Genomic DNA, 19,240 nt, shown 5'->3' with positions numbered 1-19,240 from the left:
ATAAGAAAATTGTGGCCCATGAGATTCAAATTAAGAAAAATGGTTAAAGAATAAAATCGACCTATTTATTGAGTAGAATGTCATGCCATCCTCTTAATCTGTTAGCAACCAAACCAACCCATAGGCAGCCTGTGAGACAGCAGTTGTTGCACTACTTTGTGTGTGAGAAACTGGGGCACACTGAGGTTTTTCTGATTAAAACCTGCACTCTTTCTGTTACCCACCCCATCCCCGTCCACTGCCAAGGACAGCTGGAGGGAGGCAGGACCATTGTGGGCACACTGCAAATGGATGAGTCCATGTTCCTTGAACTCACCATTGTCTTAAAGACTTGAGCTAAGCTGGAGCTAGACCAGCAGCATCTTCAGCCCCCATTCCCAAAAGGAAGGGACCTTTCTATCCGTCATTGCAGATTCCACTGGCAGGTCATTTCAGCAGAAAGGAGTATTCTTTAGCCCATAGCTGTGAATTTATTTATTTATTTGTTTATTAAGACAGAGTCTTACTCTGTTGCCCAGGCTTGAGTGCCATGGCATCATAGTGCACAGCAACCTCAGACCCTTGAGATCCTCTTGCCTCAGCCTCCTGAGTAGCTGGGACCCTAGTGACCTGCCACAATGCCTGGATATTTTTTCTATTTGTAGTAGAGATAGGATCTCACTCTTGCTGGGGCTGGTCTCAAACTCTGGAGCTCAAGCCATCCACCTGCCTCAGCCTTCCAGAGAGTGTTGGGATTATAGGTGTGAGCCACTGCATCCGGCCTAGGTTTGGATTTCCCGACTTTGGTGTTGCCTCTCCCGAACCGAGCTTGCTTTGAGCCCTTAAAAGACATCCAGATTTGTTTTTTATGGTACTCAGTTCCTTAGGTAAAACCAGTTAATTTTTCACTGTTGCTTACTGTAACACTTTCCAATTGTGATTCAGTAGGTAGGTGTTCTGTGAAAAGAGTGACTAAAGGTCAAGTGAGTCTTTTTCCCTGCAGGACTTCTCAGAGCCTTTAGTAATCTTATAAGCATTATGAGTGACAAAAATAAGCATTTAGTATAGAGCATTCACAAATCTTCCTTTAAATGACACTATTCCATGGGATCTGTTTTTGCAAAGATTGGCCTACTGAATAAAGTCCAAAGTTCATTTGACACTCCTGGCCCTTCCTGAACTGGGCCCTTGCTAGACTCTGCAGCCCTATTTCTCATCACTTCCATATATCCTCTTTTTCTTTTATCCTGGATTATTGGAAGTTCTTGAGAATTTTGGTGGCAGGCCCCTAAGCCATCCCTCTGCCTAGAATAGACACCCTTCCCCTGGAGTTAATGTCCCCTTAACTCCAGCAAATGCCCATTCATCTTTAGGATTTAAGTATCCCTTCTATTTCGTAATGGAACCTTTTTAAATGTCCATGAGAATCTATTTGAATTTACATATCAACTTCTGAGTTTAAAAGTTGAGTGTTCTGGCTCGGCACCTGTGGCTCAAGCGGCTAAGGTGCCAGCCACATACACCGGAGCTGGCAGGTTTGAATCCAGCCCGGGCCCGCCAAACATCAATGGCAGCTGCAACCAAAAAATAGCTGGGCATTGTGGCAGCTGCCCATAGTCCCAGCTACTTGGGAGGCTGAGGCAAGAGAATCACTTAAGCCCAGGAGTTGGAGGTTGCTGTGAGCTGTGATGCCACAGTACTCTACCCAGGGCAACAGCTTGAAGCTGTGTCTCAATAAATAAATAAATAAATAAAAGTTGAGTGTTCTTATAAATAAAAATTCTAGCTTTCTTTCCCAGGGCAACAGCTTGAAGCTGTGTCTCAATAAATAAATAAATAAATAAATAAATAAATAAATAAATAAAAGTTGAGTGTTCTTATAAATAAAAATTCTAGCTTTCTTTCTTATCCAAATGGTCCTTGTGTCTCTTACTTCGTAGAGGCCCTATGCGGTTCTTGCTAGGTTAATTATCATTTGTTTAATCAGAATTGGTATTATGATGATCTTATCTCTTCTTTTAGATTTTTAACTGGTTATTATTTATAGATGGAAAAACAGTTGATTTATATGACTTGTTTAGCAGCCTACAATATCAATGCAGTCTCTTACCAGTTTTTTGTTAGTTTTAGATTTTCCAATAATACATTTATGTACTTTCAAAACGATTATAAACTTGCTGCTGTTTTCTGTGCCTAGATTTTTTGAAATACAGCAGAACCAGGGCCAGGCATGGTGGCTCACGCCTGTAATCCTAGCACTGTAGGAGGCCGAGGCAGGTGGATTGCCTGAGCTCACAGGTTTGAGACCAGCCTGAGCAAGAGTGAAACCTTGCTTCTAAAAATAGCTGGGTGGGGTGGCACCTGTGGCTCAGTGGATAGGGAGCTGGCCCCATATACCGGGGGTGGCAGGTTCAAACCTGGCCCCGGCCAACTAAAACAGCAATGACAATTGCAACAAAAAATAGCCTGGCATTGTGGCGGGAACCTATAGTCCCAGCTACTCGGGAGGCTGAGGCAAGAGAATTGCTTAAGCCCAAGAGTTTGAGGTTGCTGTGAGCTGTGATGCCACGGCACACTACTAAGGGGGACAAAATGAGACTCTGTCTCAATAAATAAATAAATAAACAAAATGAAAAATAGCCTCCCTAGCTGACCACCTCCCCACATTGACCATCTCCTTGAGCTGACCTAATTTTCAGAGACTAGACATTTACCACATGGACAGACGTGTCAGTACATGAGGCCTAGTTCCTTTTGCTGACCACCTCCATGTGTTGACCAGCTTGTTACAGTCTCTTGGTGGTCCCCTTACAGAGGGTCTACTGTACATAGTTTTCTGAGAGGTTGTGGAATCAGTCCTAGGCCCTTCTTGATCCTCCAGACGGACAGCTGGCTTGCTCTTTCCTCAGTGCCAAAAAGTAGTTGTCCATTGGTCTCAGGAAGGCCAAAGTCACGCCTTTGCCCCTGCCTGGGTCTATCTTTAGGCCATAAGCCCCCTGCCCTCTGCTCTCTTTCCCTTTCTCCGACTCTTTGATTTGTAGTCGGAAGTTCCTCTTGTCCCCTCGCCTCTTCCCCCTCACTTCCCAAGTTCCCACAGGAACCTGGGAAGTAGCTTGTGCCCAGAGGTTAGAACGGAAACTGCAGCAAGATAACTCGGAGGGGACAATGCCCAGCTGACGTCATTCCAACTTCTTTGCTTCAGCCAGAGGTGGTTTTTTCCTCCCCATTTTTCTGCAGGTTGCTCTTCAACCCCACCCAGTTCAGTTGTCAGTCAACCTCAGTTTGAAAGTTCTGTGCCATTGTTGGTTGGTTGATGTGTTTCCTTATATTCGAATTCGAAATCCACAGTTCCAGGCAATAACTTAGGAACTTGTCCTTCTTTTGAAACAGAAGCATCTCTTTGTGAATCTCATAATAACTTCTCCTTATTTGGGGGATATTTGACTTCCGTTGTGTAGCTGTAATCCCTAGTGAAATACACCTCTGTGTCGCTATGATGTTATGTGAGTTGCCATCAACTGTAAAAAAGAAATCTTTACTAATCCTGGTAATCATTCTGTACTTAGTTGCAATCAAGGAGAAGATAAAAGGAAAACTAACATTTATGAAGCGCCTACTATGTGCTATGCAGTGCGCGGTGGTCAGTTACATGTATGCTCTTGCTCGGCTCTCCCCGTGTTTACCTCCCTGGATAAGCTATTTTTTTTAGTCTGAGAATTAAGTCTGCATTTAAATAACAGGCTTAAGGTCATGTCCAAATTGAATGTTGTATCTACAACATGTCGCCTGGGGTCCGGAGGGCTCCATTGAGCACGAATGTAGCATGTGTCCACCCGGAGCCTCAGAGCTCGGGAATGGGGGTCACTCAGTGTCTGCTGTTCTTCTGTCCTTCCTCCAGCTCTACCTGCAGGCCCGCTTCACCTGGCGAGGTGCCCGCCTGCTCCGGCCCCTCCTGCAGTTCACTTTGATCATGATGGCCTTCTACACAGGACTGTCCCGCGTGTCGGACCACAAACACCATCCCAGCGATGTCCTGGCGGGATTTGCCCAAGGAGCCCTGGTGGCCTGCTGTGTGGTAAGTGGAATCTCGTCCCCAGGGTGCACGCGGGGCCCTGGGCTGTTGCTTGTTGCTTGTTAAATGTTTCCAGCTCAGTGACGAAAGCCAGGGAGCCCTGGTTCCCATTCTCTGCTTGGTGTGTGAAGAGCTGCCCTGCCCTAGGACGCCTACAGTGAGTTGGGGATAATTCCTGCTGCTTTCCAGTCTGTGAGTTTCGATCTGGAGGTTCTGTAAATCCTCTTCTCTGTGAACACAGAAGGCATGGGCCCACAGGACCTGGCAGTCAGGAGGGATCTGAGATACTAGCCAGCTCGCTTCTGCCGTAGACAAGGAAATTTGGGGAAGAAACTCGCCCAGAGTCACATGCTGCCACAGTAGCAGATCCAAGTCTCCTGACTTACATGCTCACATGCCCCTTTGGTGAGCACTCACTCTGCAGCAGAACTGCTCAGCTGTTTGAGAAATATCTCCCCTAACCTCCGTGACCTTGGGGGGACTTGACCAGACTCAAACTCAGTGTTGGCTGGAGAAGAGGGCACCTACTGACCCCTAAGCCCTCCCCCACTCTGAAGGCCTTCCAGGTCAAATCACAGAGATCCCTAGAGACTGAACTTGGGGTGTGCTGCCTCACCTACGTGGATGGGTTACCCTTGCACACCTTCATCCCTAGTCTCCCGGTAAAGGTGGGACGAGGCATTCTTCCTCTCTGCATCTTCACCGGTATGCTCTGTTTTTCCTTCCTGCTAAAACTTTTGGGGGGCTTAATCAGCAGACATGACTGAGAACTTAGTTTGATCCATTGTGCCTTCCTGGGCCCCCCTCAGAGAAGCTCACCCCGTCCAGCAGGAATCCGGCCTCACCAAAAGCACCGCACACAGAGCATACTGTTGTTAGTGTTATCCTTGTTCATTCAAGAAAGAATTAGAAACAATGGAGAGATCTAAGCAGGCTCCTTATCCTTTCCTGGTTTCTAAGCCTGCCTCACCCCCTCTCCTCCAGCCTCTGCCCCTCTCCTCCCTGCCTTCCCCCTCTCCTCCAGCTCTCCCCCTCTCCTCCCTGCCTCTCTCCCTCTCCTCCTGACTCTCCCTCCTCTCCTCCAGCCTCTGCCCCCTCCTCCCACCTTGGTCCCTCTTCTAACTCTCCCACTCTCCTCCCTTCCCCTCTCCTCCGTTCCTCTCCCCCTCTCCTCTGCTGTAGCACTTACCACTCTGTATTGAAACTTGTGATATGTCTCCCTTTGGGTTACAAGCTCCTTGGGCACAGGGACCCTGTGCAACATAGATAGATGTTATTCTCCCTGACTTACCAAGACCTCTCAGGGGTCCCAGTTCAGAGTAAGTAAAGGTGAGCTTAGTAAGCAAAAATCTGGAATCAGTGACTTGACCTAACCTTTCTTGGGAGCACTGTAGGGAACATTGTCTTGAAGGCGGAAGGATGAATAAGACTCAGCCCTCACTCCCAAGGAGATCTCGTTCCTGCTGTTTGCACAGCCAAACGCTGGAGTAACACTACAATGGTGGACTGGAATAGAGACATTAACGTGCGTGGGGAGCTTCAGCTGGTGGGCATAGTGGTCAGGAAGAGGGAGAAGGCCCTGCAGAGATGAGAGTGGGCACCATGAAGAACGCGGCATCTAAACGGCTGGCCAGCCGGCGACACTAGGATCCTAGGCTGTGGGACGAGCTAGCTGCTTGGGTGGCTTTCTTCATTGCCTTCTTTTTCTTTCCCTTTTTTCTTTTTTTAAGTAAAGGCCAGAAAGGAGAGAAATTGAGAGTAGCCACCTTTAGTGAGAGCAGCTGCCCCCGCCAGCTTGTTCTCTGGTGCCTGGCCCTTTAATGTGAAGTGACAGTGGGGGATGGGCATTTGCCCTGAAGAGTAACCCTTTGCTGACTGTGCCCTTCTGAGCTTTGCTCTCAGCAGGAGGGCAGCCTACAGGGACCTGCTGTGGAGTTTCCTTCTTGGCGCCACTGCCCTAATTGGAGTCTCCTGCACCCCCAATTAAAAAAATTAAAAGGTGGGGAGATCCTTCCTAGTCCTCCTCCTCTCTTTTGGTATAATAGAGCACTGGCCAGGAGCAGTTAGTGTTCAGAAGGACCGAGGCTTATTTTCTTTTTTTTTGAATTTTGGCCGGGGCTAGGTTTGAACCCGCCACCTCTGGCATATGGGACCAGCGCCCTACTCCTTGAGCCACGGGCGCCGCCCTGACCGAGGCTTATTTTCAACAAGTGAATGAGGGCTCTGACTTCTAGCTTGTCTGGCTGTCGCTGAATGTAGCAGGGAAAGGAATTTGGTCCTAGCTCCAAATGCTTTCCCCAGGGTCTCCTGTTAGCCACTTAATGCCATGTTACTCTAGCCATTTTATAGGTGGAGTAACTCAGGGTTGCAGAGACATGACTTAAGTCACCCAAGGTCAAAGAGCAGACAGCTGCCCCAGGATTCTAACTGACTTAAAGCTCTGCCCTCTGCACTGTGCAAGGAGAGGAGAGCCTTGAAGTTGAAGGCTGGCTGGGAGGGACTGGGGCAGAAGTATCGTGTAAGTGTGTCACGGGGTCTTTCCCAACTCTTTGGGCTGCTCCAGTTATGGCTTTGATTTTGAAAGCCTGTTTTGTAAGACAAAGATGGTTTGGAAAGCAGTGATAAGTATCTGTCTTTTGCCCACTCAGCTGTGAACATGTAAGGGCAAGGACTCGATCTTACCATTTTTCTCCAAATCCCTAACACTTAGCCTGGTGCTGAGGAGGACCCAATGGTCCTCTCCGGCTTGGAATCACAGCACTGGGAGATTTATTCCATTGAAGCCATCAGAGCAGCCAGGGCAAGTGGCCATCTGAGGGGGACAATGGGTGCCTGGGAGGGGGAACTGTGAAAAAGAGGAAGGGTGTCTGCCTCGTGGGATTTTCCCCAAGTTGTACACATAACTCACATTCCAGGCAGGAGTCCATGGCCTCTGCTCTGCCTGTGCTGTGTGGCAGAATGGCCCCCAGGAATCAGGGCTGGCGTCCCAGTGAATCCTGGCAAAAGCCAGGTCCTCCCCTTGCTCATGAAGGTGTGCCACAGGAGGCAGAAAAAGAGGTGGCCCAGCATGGTATAAAAGCCATCGCACAGGCTGCCAGGACACTCAGAATCCATTTCCCTCCCTGGCAGATAACCTTTTGAGCCAAGCCTCTGTGGACTCCCTGCTAACAGAGGTGTAATATTTCCTGGCATATATGGAGAGCTCCGTCACCCGAGGAGAAGGCAGAGAGGCTGGAGCTGAGCCCAGCAGGCGACACAGAGCCAGCTCCCAGACCCGGCTTCTAAGGGCCTCACCTCTGGACTGCTCTCCACCTGCTAGCAGGTGTGCCAGACTTCTCCGCGTTTCCCAGCACACGGAGTGCTTGCCTTAGATACCTGTCCCCCTGGACAGAGTGCAGTTCCACTGTCCACCCCTTTCTGATGAAACCCGTCTGTTGTAACAAATTACCCCAAATTTAGTGACTTAAAACGACGAATTTTTCTTGAAGTTGTCAAAATTAGAAGTTGAAAATGGATCTCGCTAGGCTAAAATCAAGGTGCTGGCAGGGCTGTGCTCTATCTAGAAGCTCTTGGGAAATCTGCTGCCTTGTTTCTTCTAGTTTTCTGGCTGCCTACATTCCTGGGCCTGTGGCCACTTCTTCCACCTTCAAAAGCAACAGCATAGGGTGGTGCCTATAGCTCAATGGGCAGGGCGCCGGCCACATACACCAAGGCTGTGGGGTTCGAACCCATCCTGCGCCAGGTAAACAACAATGAAAATTGCAACAACAACAAAAATAGCCAGATGTTGTGGCGGGCGCCTGTAGTCCTAGTTACTTGGGAGGCTGAGGCAAGGGAATCACTTAAGCCCAAGAGTTTGAGGTTGCTGTGAGCTGTGATGCCACAGCACTCTACCCAGATGACAGCTTGAGACTTTGTCTCAAAAAAAAAACAAACAAAACAGCAGAGTAGAACTTCAGATCTCACTCTCGTTCACTCTAGCACTTCCATGTTCACATCTGACCGCAGCCTCCCTGTCATAAGGACCCTTGTGGTCACCTTGGGTCCACCTTAATATCTCAGGATAATCTCTCCATTTTGTCATATCGCGGTGGCATCACCCGCCAGTTCTGGGGATTGGCTTGTGAACATCTTGGGGGGAACATCGTTCAGCTTTCCAGTCCTCCCTGGTCCCTGAAGACAGCATTATCTCACTTCTTTCCACAGCCCTTTGCACTTTCTTCCTGCCATGGCTTTCTAGATCTGTTCTATCAAATGTCCACTTGTGTCTGTCTGCCCGGCTGGACTGTGGGGGGCCTGAGAGCAGCACCCATAGCTTAACCTCCTGGGTATTTATCCTCAGGGCCTGGTTCAGCGGCTGACACATGGTAGTTGCCGATGACCTTTGGGTACATGGTGAAGGATGGATTAGCTGTGTCCTCAGGCCAGACCCTTCCCCCTCCAGGCCTAGTTTCCTCATCTGTGAGTGAACTTGGGAGTCCCTATCGCTGCGTGACCTTTTTGCACAGGATTTCTGTGACACAGCTGACTTTGTGGTGACTGACTGTGGTGCACGTGTTAACCCCAGAACGTTGGGTCAGTCATTGCAGAGCCTCGGGCAACAGGCTGGGACAGCCAAGCCCTTTTACTGCATCTGTTAAGGGTAGATCCTGTCACAGCAGGCAGACTTGTCTAGACAAAAATCACGTGTCCAGTGGGGGTGGGTACGGTTTCTTCCCCCATTGCTCACTAATTGAATGCTTTCCAGAAAGAGAAGACAATGGAACCCAGCACAGACAGAAAACCTACCCAGTGTTGTCTTAGCACGAAGACACAGGCCCTTATGGCCAGACAGGCCTCCATGGCAATGTCCATCTTCAGAGATGTAGACAGAGGCAGAGGCCACAGCCCAGAGAGACTAAGAGCATGGAGGCAGATGTGAACTCTACAGTTGGACTCACCCAGGGGCCGGGACGAAGGGACAGACATCAGTTCATTTCCTATCTGGTGACAACTTGCATATCTGGTCACCTCTTCCCTGACCCTCTAACAGATGGCAAATTGAGGGGGCCCTGGGAGGGGTCAGGGGAGGGCCGGGCTGCCAGGGCTGCAGGTTCAGCAGAGGAAGCAGCTGCTCCTGACTTTCATAAACACCCAGCAGAGTCTTTCCTGGTCTTCCTCTTCCCGGGCGTGTGGCTCAGCTTGCAGCTCCTCTTTGTGCACCGCTATCTTCCTCCAGATGTGGGGAAGGGCGAGGCATTCTTTGTGTCTGTCCCCAGCGAGGTGACCTTGGAAATAGAGACCAGCAGGAATGCCAGTGTGAAGGAGAGTTCAGTGATGACAACCCCTGCCAGAGGAAGCCACAGTGAAGGGAGGGTGTGGGACGTGCCCAGAGGTGCACAGAGCCGGAGATAGGGAAAAGTGGGAACCAGACCCTGGGTTTCTTGACTTCATCTTAAAGGGTAAAATAGTAAATTCCAAGCAAGCTGATCTACATTATGGATTTGGAAGGTCTTTTCCTTCTCCAACAGGGAAGATTCCCATCTGTTTTCTTTAGGTGTATTTGTGGGCCCAGAGGCATGGGGGACTGACCTTCCAGGTCTCTCTGGCCCTGCAGAAGCTGAGCTCTCTGCTCAGGATCATTGTAAAGGCCTTCACCCTCCTTGTCTTCACACTGAGTAGGCTGAGGAAGAAGAGGAAGGGAAGGGATTGGTCTTGCTCTCTCTGGCGTGGCATCGGCAGAGGAAAGTCTGCATAGAAGTGGTCTGTGCAGTTCCAAGTTGAGCTGTTCCAGGGCCAACTGGAACCTGTTTGTACCTGTTCCCGTGAAAACGCCTCAACGCACTTTCACATCTACGTGAAAACTCTAGCGCACGTCTAAGACCCCCTTTCTTATTCCCCTGCGAGATGGCTTCTATCTGAACCTCTCTTTTGCAGAACATGTGGCAAGTTAATTCACTTCATTGAACCTCAGTAAACTCCTATGTTACGTGGAGATCGTGTGTCTACTTTCTGAGGTTGTGAGAATTAGGTGAGCTTAATGTGTATAAAGTAACTCAGTGCCTGACACCTACAGTATGCTCAATAGATGTTAACTATTTTTTTAATTTATTTATTTTTATTGTTAAATCATAGCTGTGTACATTAGTGCAATCAAGGGGTACAATGTGCGGGTTTTATATACAATCTGAAATGTTAACTATTTTTATTATAAATGAGTAAATAGTCAAAAAGTCGTGACGTGACTTAACCAGATGTTGTGTCTGGTAAAAAATATTGAGCCTCCAAGAAGTTGTCCCCAAAGTAGCTCACTGAACCTTTATTTACAAAATATTCATTACAAAATTTTACAAAGAAATGGTGAACATGTAGAGAACAGTTATAAATATTTTGTTCTCCAAAAGATTGTATTTTTTCAGGCGCCTGGCTGTGCAATGGCAGATCTAGGATTGGAGCCCACCCGTTCATCTCACAGACCATCCACTGTGGCTCTCTTGACTTTAGACTACATAACAAAGGCCTGGAGTGTCTGTTAAAATAAAAATTCCTTGCCACACTCCCCATAAGTCTGTCATGGGCCCATGAGTCTTTCAAGAAGCACCCAGGTGATTCAGAAACAGATGGTTTGAGAACCATACTTTGAGAAATACTGGAACAGATGATTCTGTTTTCTTGTTTTGAGATTTTATTTTTTCATTTTTTAGAGACAGAGTCTCACTTTATTGCCCTCAGTAGAGTGCTGTGGTGTCACAGCTCACAGCAACCTCCAGCTCTTGGGCTTAGGTGATTCTCTTGCCTCAGCCTCCCAAGTAGCTAGTTCTACAGGCACCTGCCACAATGCCCGGCTATTTTTTTGTTGTAGTTTGGCTGGGGCTGGGTTCAAACTCACCACCCTTGGTATATGGGGCCAGCGCCCTACTCACTGAGCACAGGCACCGCCCTGGTTTTGAGATTTTAAAATTATTTAGCTTTGTAGTTCTTTGCCCTCTGTTGGCATCTAAGCTTAATGGGAGCTTATAAAAATCTTAGTGGACGTCAGGGTGTGATAACTCATACCTAGCAGTCTGGAAGGCCAAGGCAGGTGAATCTCTTGAGCTCAAAAATTGGAGACCAGCCTGAGCAAGAGTGAGACACCCTGTCTTTACTAAAAATAGAAACACTAGGTGGGCGTTGGCGTGTACACCTATAGCCCCAGCTACTCAGGAGGCTGAGGCAGGAGGATCGCTTGAGCTCAGGAATCGAGACCAGCCTATGCAAGAGCAAGAACCCCATCTCTACTAAAAATAGAAAAATTAGATGGGCCTGGTGGTGGGCACCTGTAGTCCCAGCTACTTGGGAGGCTGAGGCAAAAGGATCACTTGAGCCCAAGAGTTTGAGGTTGCTGTGAGTTATGATGCCACAGCACTTTACTGAGGGTGTCAAAGTGATAGTCTGATGTAAAAAAAGAAAATCTTAGTGTATAAGGGGTGTGATTTCTATCTTCAAGGAGTTCGTTCACTTCTACATACTCTGAGGTCTTGAAACACTTGGGGCTTCCAGAAACATTTAAGGGACAGTTTTGTCATCATAATCTGTGTTTAGCAGATGACCCTCAAAATTTTCAGAGCTGGCTTTTCCTGGCGATGGAAGTAGAAAGACCAGCCACCAGCCAGACCTCTGGCCTACATGGTTCTTGGTGCCCTCTAGTGAGGCAGCACCCAGCAGGGCTGGACTGTGGGTGATCCAAGGGGCTGACATCTCCCGAGCGGGTAGGGTCAATGCAGGCAATGAAGCCTACTCCTTTCTGAGTGTGCCGACTCTGGGTAGACTTAGAGCGCAGATCCTACTTGCACCATGGAAAACTTTCCTCGGCACATGGTCCTTAGATCCAGATTAGACTGCTGTGACCTTTTATATGTGTTCATTCGTATCCTCTCTCTCTTTCTTTTTTCTAGTTTTTTAAAAAATCTCTTCAACACAGTAAATGGGGTTCTTGTAGCTTAGAGGTGCCTTCTTTGTGTCTACCCTTGCTCTTGAGGGCTGGGATGGATCTTCTGGAATCCTTGGGTAGATCAGATCACCTTCCACTGGAGGACCACAGACTATTCAGGGGAAGGTCAGAATCACCACCCCAAGCCAATAGCAGAGAGAGCCAAAATGTTACAAGACGGAGGAAAGTAGAACTAGACTTTTTCTCTTAGCATAGTTACCCAAATTTGAAGAGTTTTTGGCAACGGATACAAAGATGTCTAGAGTTGAAAGCAGAGCTAGAGAGAAGAGAATTGCCTCCCCCCCACCTGCACATGCGCACACCACATACACTACCTCACCTGCACATGCGCACACCACAGACACTCCCTCACCTGCACATGCGTACACCACAGACACTCCCTCACCTGCACATGCGCACACCACAGACACTCCCTCACCTGCACATGCGCACACCACATACACTCCCTCACCTGCACATGCGCACACCACATACACTCCTCACCTGCACATGCGCACACCACATACACTCCCTCACCTGCACATGCGCACACCACATACACTCCCTCACCTGCACATGCGCACACCACATACACTCCCTCACCTGCACATGCGCACACCACATACACTCCTCACCTACACATGCGCACACCACATACACTGCCTCACCTGCACATGCGCACACCACATACACTCCACCTGCACATGCGCACACCATAGACACTCCCACCTGCACATGCGCACACCACCTCTGTCGGCCACCGTCCTAGCCGCGACATTGCAAACCCTTCCCTCCTTTGTCTTCACTGCATGATTGTTGCTCAGGACTCACCCTCTCCTAGACTCTGCAACCCCTAACTTCAGGCTCACGGAGCCTTTTCTGACTCCATCTCTTTATTTTTATTTATATTTTTGGAGGCAGAGTCTTGCTTTGTCCCCCTTGGTAGAGTGCCATGGTGTTATAGTTCACAGCAACCTCAAACTCTTGGGCTCAAGGGGTTTTCTTGCCTCAGCCTCCCGAGTATCTGGGACTGCAGGTGCCCACCACAATGCCTGACGATGTTTATAGACGACGTCTCAGTCTGGCTCAGGTTGGTCTCGAACCTATGAGCTCAGACAATCCACCTGTCTCAAACTCCATATCCATTTTAGATATCAACATGAACTGAGTCTCTCCAACATGATGCTTCCCTGCTTAAGCCTTGCCAGTGGTTTCTTAGCACCAAAAGGATGAGGTCTGAACTGCTTAATGAGGCCTAGTTGGCTTTTCACCATCTGGCCCTCTTCTCTCCAGCCTCATTGACCTCCCTGCCCGAGCCACTCAGAGCTTCCTACAGCTCCTGAACGTGCCGTACCCCCTTACTCTGTGCCTTTGCATATGCTGTTCTCTCTGCCCTTAATGTTCCTGGCATGCACCACCTGCCTAACTCCTTATCCTACAAAGCTAAGCTCAGATACATATCCTTCCAGAGAAGCCTTCTAAGGCTCGCTCCCCACCCTTTCAATCTGGGTTGGATGACACATTCTCTGTGCTGCTTTAACACCCTGGCTTTCCTCTATCATAATCCTTAAGACCCTGAATTCTGAATGTCTGTTTGTCTGTTAACCTACCTCTCCCTCATTGGCCTGTAAGCTCTAGAAGGGTAAAGGACTGTCTTATGTGTTAATGCATTTATCTTTATATTCTTGGAGCTTAACACACAGCAGGAGTCTAGTAAGTGTTTATTTGACCACATTCCTTTATTTTTCAAAACAAGTAATTTTTTTATGTCTGGGGGGAGTGGGTCTTGCTGTGTTGCCCAGGCTCATCTCTTAGGTTCAAGCAATCCTTCTGCCTCAGCATCCTGAGTAGCTGAAAAAAAAAAAAAAGGCGTAATTTATAAAGTTCAAAGAGATGGAATCAAAAGTAAATTTATAACTTAGAGCTCTTCTTGGTGTCTATGGTGTAGTGCTCTTGTATTTATTGTATACTGTGTTATTTCATATGGCAGAGAAGATCCGTAGGGTTGGGGCTGTGAGCTGGGAGTGGATTTATCCCTTAGACCTAAGACAGAGACTTAATTTGTATAGATCCTTCCCAGCCTGGGCTTCTGGGTTTTCTTTCTGGGTAGAGATCATCTTCTGGGGGAAGTGGAACTTCTCCAAGCCTATAAGTCTTTACTTTTACTCATTCTCTTTGGGTTCTGCCGTGTAAAATTTAAAAAGATGGAGCCTTGCTTGAGACTTGACAGGATTATGTTTCATGATCCCCCCAAAGTGTTTCTGTAACCTCAAGCCATACTGAAAGCAAAATGCAGCTTAAAGTGGGGTTCTGCTGGACCTGGCTCAACTTTTCATCTGGCCACTTGGCTTGCGAGCGTGCAGTGTTTGAGTCAGTGGCTCCTCCTGAGGTCTGTAGGAGCTGTAATGTCGATAAAACCCAAGGCCAGGGCGCTCGCTTCCTAGTAAGCAGAGAGAATTTTAGGAATTTGACAACAAAAAGTTATTGAGCCCCTGGTTTGTGCAAGGCCCAAAGCTAAACTAAACACTATGGATGACACAGGTTGTTTAGGGCTGAGGCTCCATTCTCAAGAAGCCTCCTATCTAGAAAGAAAGGCTGATAAGCAAAGTTTTGGAGACGTGACAGAACTCGACCTACTCCAGCCCTGGTAATTACTGTGATGTCCAGGGCATTGGAGAACAGAATGTCTTTTATTGAGTTACACACTGGACAAAGGTTTAGGTCTTAAGTCCATTATTGTCTTGAACCTTATTCTCATCTTGCAGTTAACATGTAGTGGACAAAAGTCTAGAAAATTAAGTTGGGAAATAAGCAAGGACATTGAAGGCAAAGGTGTTTTGTTGGGGAGGGGGAGCTGTACCTGCCATTTGCCCTTGGCAGATGGTTTGGAGTCTGGGAGAAAGCTGTTTAAGAGATTAGACTGTATGAACTCTTATTTCATGAATCTAGCTGCTGAGCCAGAATAAGTAGAGTTGAAAACCAGTGATGGAGGGATGGATCAAGACCTGTCCTCAGAGGGATAAAGAGGAAGATAAAGTAGAGATGAAGGTGTCAGATGATAATATTATTTTAGTAGGCTGTAAGACCATGGGGAGAGATAGTGTAACCATGGGGGTCAGGTTGGGGGTACTGAAGAGAAGAAAAGTTTAATTATCTTCACAATGAACTTCAATCATGTCTAGAGCATTTCCTTATGGAAGTGGCATAAAGGAAGTTGAAAACACCCCACCCCCACCCCCTGCAACCACCACCACTAGCAAAGGGTTTTCTTGAAGGGGAACTTACAGCTTCCTAGGTCTTTTCTTTCCTGATTAGGAGAAAAACCTTTCTGTACCACTGTTGTCACTGTTCAAACCTCCTTAGAAAAGAAAGGGAGAAATGCTTAACTTTTTTCTTTGCAAAATGGTACATTCAATAGCCCTCAAGCTGCGAATATAATAAGATGTTGCATTTCTTGACTAATCTTTCTTTTTCTTATAGTAGCATAGAAACAGCCTAGCTTTCTTCAACTGTTTTTTTTTTTAAGGGTAATAAGTGTAAAATTCAAAAGGTACAATAGCAGTTACCGCCTCTGTGAGTCTTGCTTTACATTGTCTTGTATCCATCCAGTTCCCTTCTCCTGGGGTGGCAGTGTTACCAGTTTCTTTCTGTGATTTTTGTGGCACCTTGTTGATTCCTGTGTTACCACAGAAGGGATATCATGGAAATCAGTTTAACACAGAATCCATGTCCCGACTGTGGCCAGGCCCTGGGTGCTGGGTGCTAAAGCCTTAATTTTGATAAAATTTCATTCAAAACTTCATTTTCTTACCTGTAATGTAGCTAGAATGAAGTTCCGGTACTTTCTTTGTTAGTGAACGCATTACTGTCTGCGAGATGAAGACTTTTCAGTTCAGAAAGCTTTTGGACATAGGAACTTTGAAAGTGTTTTAGTCCCCGTTTCAAAACCCAGCTGTGTGGTTCCTGTTAAATGAGATGACAGACAGCTGCCCCTCCCGGTCACTTAGTGCAGCTCCTGTTGCTACATGGCTCCAGTGAATGTCTGTGTTTATTTTGCCATTGAATATAAAGCATAAATTTTTCTTACTCCAGTAGCTCATCAGGTTCTTGAATCTTTCATCACAGACTCGTTGAGACAGGAACTATGCCTGAGCCACCCTCACAGCCTTGCAAGTGGGTGTTCAGTAAATGTTTCTCCATGATTCTAAGAAAGACTCGGTGAGGTCACATGCCCAGGAGGAGGAAGGACGCTGGGAATGAGCGATAGGAGATTTTTCATTGACCTTTCCTCTGGGTCAGTTGCTGACGGCTTCAGTAACGAGACTCCAGCTCCTTGACCCCCATCAAGTGGTTGATACTGCTGGGTTTTCAGGAAAGAGTGGTCACCACTGCTTCCTTACTCCAGCTCCCGCTGATGGGAGTTCATGTTGACCAATCTTTTTTGGTTACACCCAGGATTCCTTTGTAAGGAAAGGGAAAGTAGCATGCGTTAGTGCTCGTGACTAATTATGACTTGCTTCCTTTGTTTCTGGACTTATCTTTCAGTGCCGTTCATTCTCCTTGAGAAGTGCAGGTGGTAGATACTGGGCATAGGACTGGGGTCATGCCCACCACTGCTATGTAGCTGGGGGCATGTCACTGCCCCTTCCTGGGCCTCAGTCTCCCTACCTGTACAATAGAAGTCAGGCTATCTGATCTCAGCGGTCCTTCCCTGTTAAAGCCCTATGACTTGGGGCCCCCTGTCCTACGTTTGTGCTCCTGCGACCTTCCCCTTACCTTTGCCTGTTCCCGGAGCCCAGATGTCCGTTACTGACTCGGATCTCTGCTTTGTGCTTCCAGGTTTTCTTCGTGTCCGATCTCTTCAAGACTAAGACGTCACTCTCCCTGCCTCCTCCTGCCATCCGGAAGGAGATCCTTTCACCTGTGGACATTATCGACAGGAACAACCACCACAACATGGTGTAGGCGCCGCCTTCGTGAAGTGACTGCTGACAGCAAGTTCTTGCTGCTCTCCAATCTCATCAGACAGTAGAATGTAGGGAAAAACTTTTGCCCGACCGATTTTTTTTTTTTTTTTTTAAAGAAAAAAAAGAAAAATTTGACTTTGTGGCCTTCCGAAATAGGTAGTGCTCACCTATATGGAAACAATGACAAACTAACAGCAGGTGCCGGCGTCCTGGATGTGCCATTAGTGGAAGTGTCCATGTTATAGTGGACATGGGCTTGTTCAGGGACAAACACTAAGATAATCTGAGAGGAGGCTGCTGGTCACCTTTTGTGGCCCAAGGAGCCCCAGGCCTGTGAGAACAGCACAAATTCATGTTGTAGCACACGGTGCCAGGAATAGCACTGAATCAAGAAAATAGCCATTGGGGGGAGGGGTTCCCATTTTGCGTCTCCCTGTCCATCCCACCCCATTCTCTACTGTGACTTTGGTTCAGAAAGTTTTGTTTTGCGTTTTTATTTTTTTTAATATACGCAAAGAGCAAGTTTGCTCATGTGATCAGATCCCAACTCCAGATGGGGAGTCCTAAGGCCTTCTCACCTCCTCACCCTTAGGCCGACAGCCACAGTCCCTCACTTTAGTGATTAGGAGACTCTTTGTGGATGAGTGAACTTCACAAATAGCACAATTTCAGGAGCAATCAGGGCACAAGCCCTCTTTTGTCTTCTTTGGATGCATCATCCTGTGACGGTGACATGCCAGTTGCAGGATGGTGATGTGTGCACACCAATCACCGGCCACTCACACGCTCTTACTGACGGTTAGACCCGGGTTCCTGCTTTCTCCCTTGACATCCTTGCTGGGTGCCTGCTGGGATTTCCTGTGAGGGTCCGAGGATGAGCAAAGGCATGGTCTTGCCACTGGCTGATGGAAAGCAGCCTTCTGTACAACAGATGGGAGAGAGAAGGGGGCAGAATGAAAAAAAGATGAACCAACCTTTTGGCTTCTCCAAGTCAGAAGGAGCCAAGGGTAGCGGTGGTGGTCTCACACTTGAGAGGCTACCCTTCCAGGTCACAGAGCTGAGGGTCTTGGTGGGAGCTGCTCTTGTGAAGCTGCGTAAAGCACTATTGTCTTGGGGTCGACCCCTAGGGCAGTTCTTGGTAGGTTCTGCTGGGCAGAACCCAGGGGTTAAATCTCCCTAGAGAGTTTCCTCATCCTCTACCCCTAAGTGTCCTTCAAGCGAGGTCCCCTGTAGGCAGCAGACAGGGATCCCTTCTACTGAAGCTTTGAGGAAAGGAGGAAGGAAGAAGTACTTTTAGAGGTTGGGTACAAACCTTTCAAAGGGCTACATGTAACCACATGGATCAACCACATGCACACCCTCACTGCAGAATCCGTCCTTTCATTTCAACTTATAGCAAGCTATGATTTTTATATATAAATATTATATAAATAATGTATAAAACATTAAAAGTTAACTATGTAAAATATTATTTCTGAAACAATTTTAGCTATATCCACTATGATAAACCGTGTTTCGACCCTGTGTTATTTACATTAGCTGCTTAAAAAAGCATCGAGTTCATTGTTGTTGTTGTTTTTTTTTTTAATATCAACTAAAATGTAGTTCTGTGGTAGACCTTGTTTTATAACGGAAGAAATAACTGCGACTACAGAAAACTGTATAAAAACATTAAATTTGTCAGTATTTTTGTAAGGTTCCATTTTGTAAAGAGAATAATATTCAAAGACTTTTGTAGCATACAAAGTGAAAACTTGTATCTGCGAGGCTATACTTGTATTAAATGTGCTTTTTAAATAAAAGCTCATAACACAACTAAGGAATGGGGCGTGTGGCGTGTTGGAAAGATGTGTTTCTCAGGTGGGCGGGAAGCGAGAGGGGGAACTGCGGTGTAGGGCTGGCCTCTCTGCGCTTCTCTCACTTCAGGACACCCTCTCCTGAGTCTGTCAGTGGGAAATATGGTGGTCTCCATACAGATACTGATGTCTGTCTACCTGCTCTTTCATCTCTGGAAGCCTGTTTGCAGGTTGAGGCTCTGGCTCCACCCTCCCCTCAGGTTCTTCTAAAGAGCTTTTGTATTCTAAAGGGGGATTTCTGTCAGGGAGGTGGGAGCTGTGGGTCAGCAGCAGAGGCAGATAAGGAGCCAGTGGTTTAGATAAGATGTGCTGGGGGCGGGGCTTACCCAGGGAGGCGGGGCACAGCCCACTTCAAAGGGAGGGCAGCTGGCTCCGCCTCCTGCCTGCCTTCCTCCAGTTTCCCCAACCTGAAAGGAAA

At 47.5% G+C, this 19,240-nt stretch overlaps 1 protein-coding gene across 1 annotated transcript in view; it reads left to right on the top strand.

The window, feature by feature from the left end:
- The window catches only part of PLPP3 (phospholipid phosphatase 3), an 89,711-nt gene extending 70,926 nt beyond the window's left edge, over positions 1 to 18,785 (top strand). The window contains exons 5-6 of the mRNA XM_053575185.1: positions 3,878 to 4,054; positions 16,839 to 18,785. Of these exons, the coding sequence (XP_053431160.1) occupies positions 3,878 to 4,054; positions 16,839 to 16,964 (303 nt within the window). The 3' untranslated portion in view covers positions 16,965 to 18,785. The remainder of the gene's footprint in view (positions 1 to 3,877; positions 4,055 to 16,838) is intronic.
- Positions 18,786 to 19,240: the final 455 nt, after the last annotated feature.

Source organism: Nycticebus coucang, chromosome 22 (assembly GCF_027406575.1).
Source record: "Nycticebus coucang isolate mNycCou1 chromosome 22, mNycCou1.pri, whole genome shotgun sequence".
Taxonomy (NCBI): domain Eukaryota; kingdom Metazoa; phylum Chordata; class Mammalia; order Primates; family Lorisidae; genus Nycticebus; species Nycticebus coucang.
The sequence above is the reverse complement of the archived record's forward strand: the minus strand, read 5'-3'. Positions and strand labels throughout refer to the sequence as shown.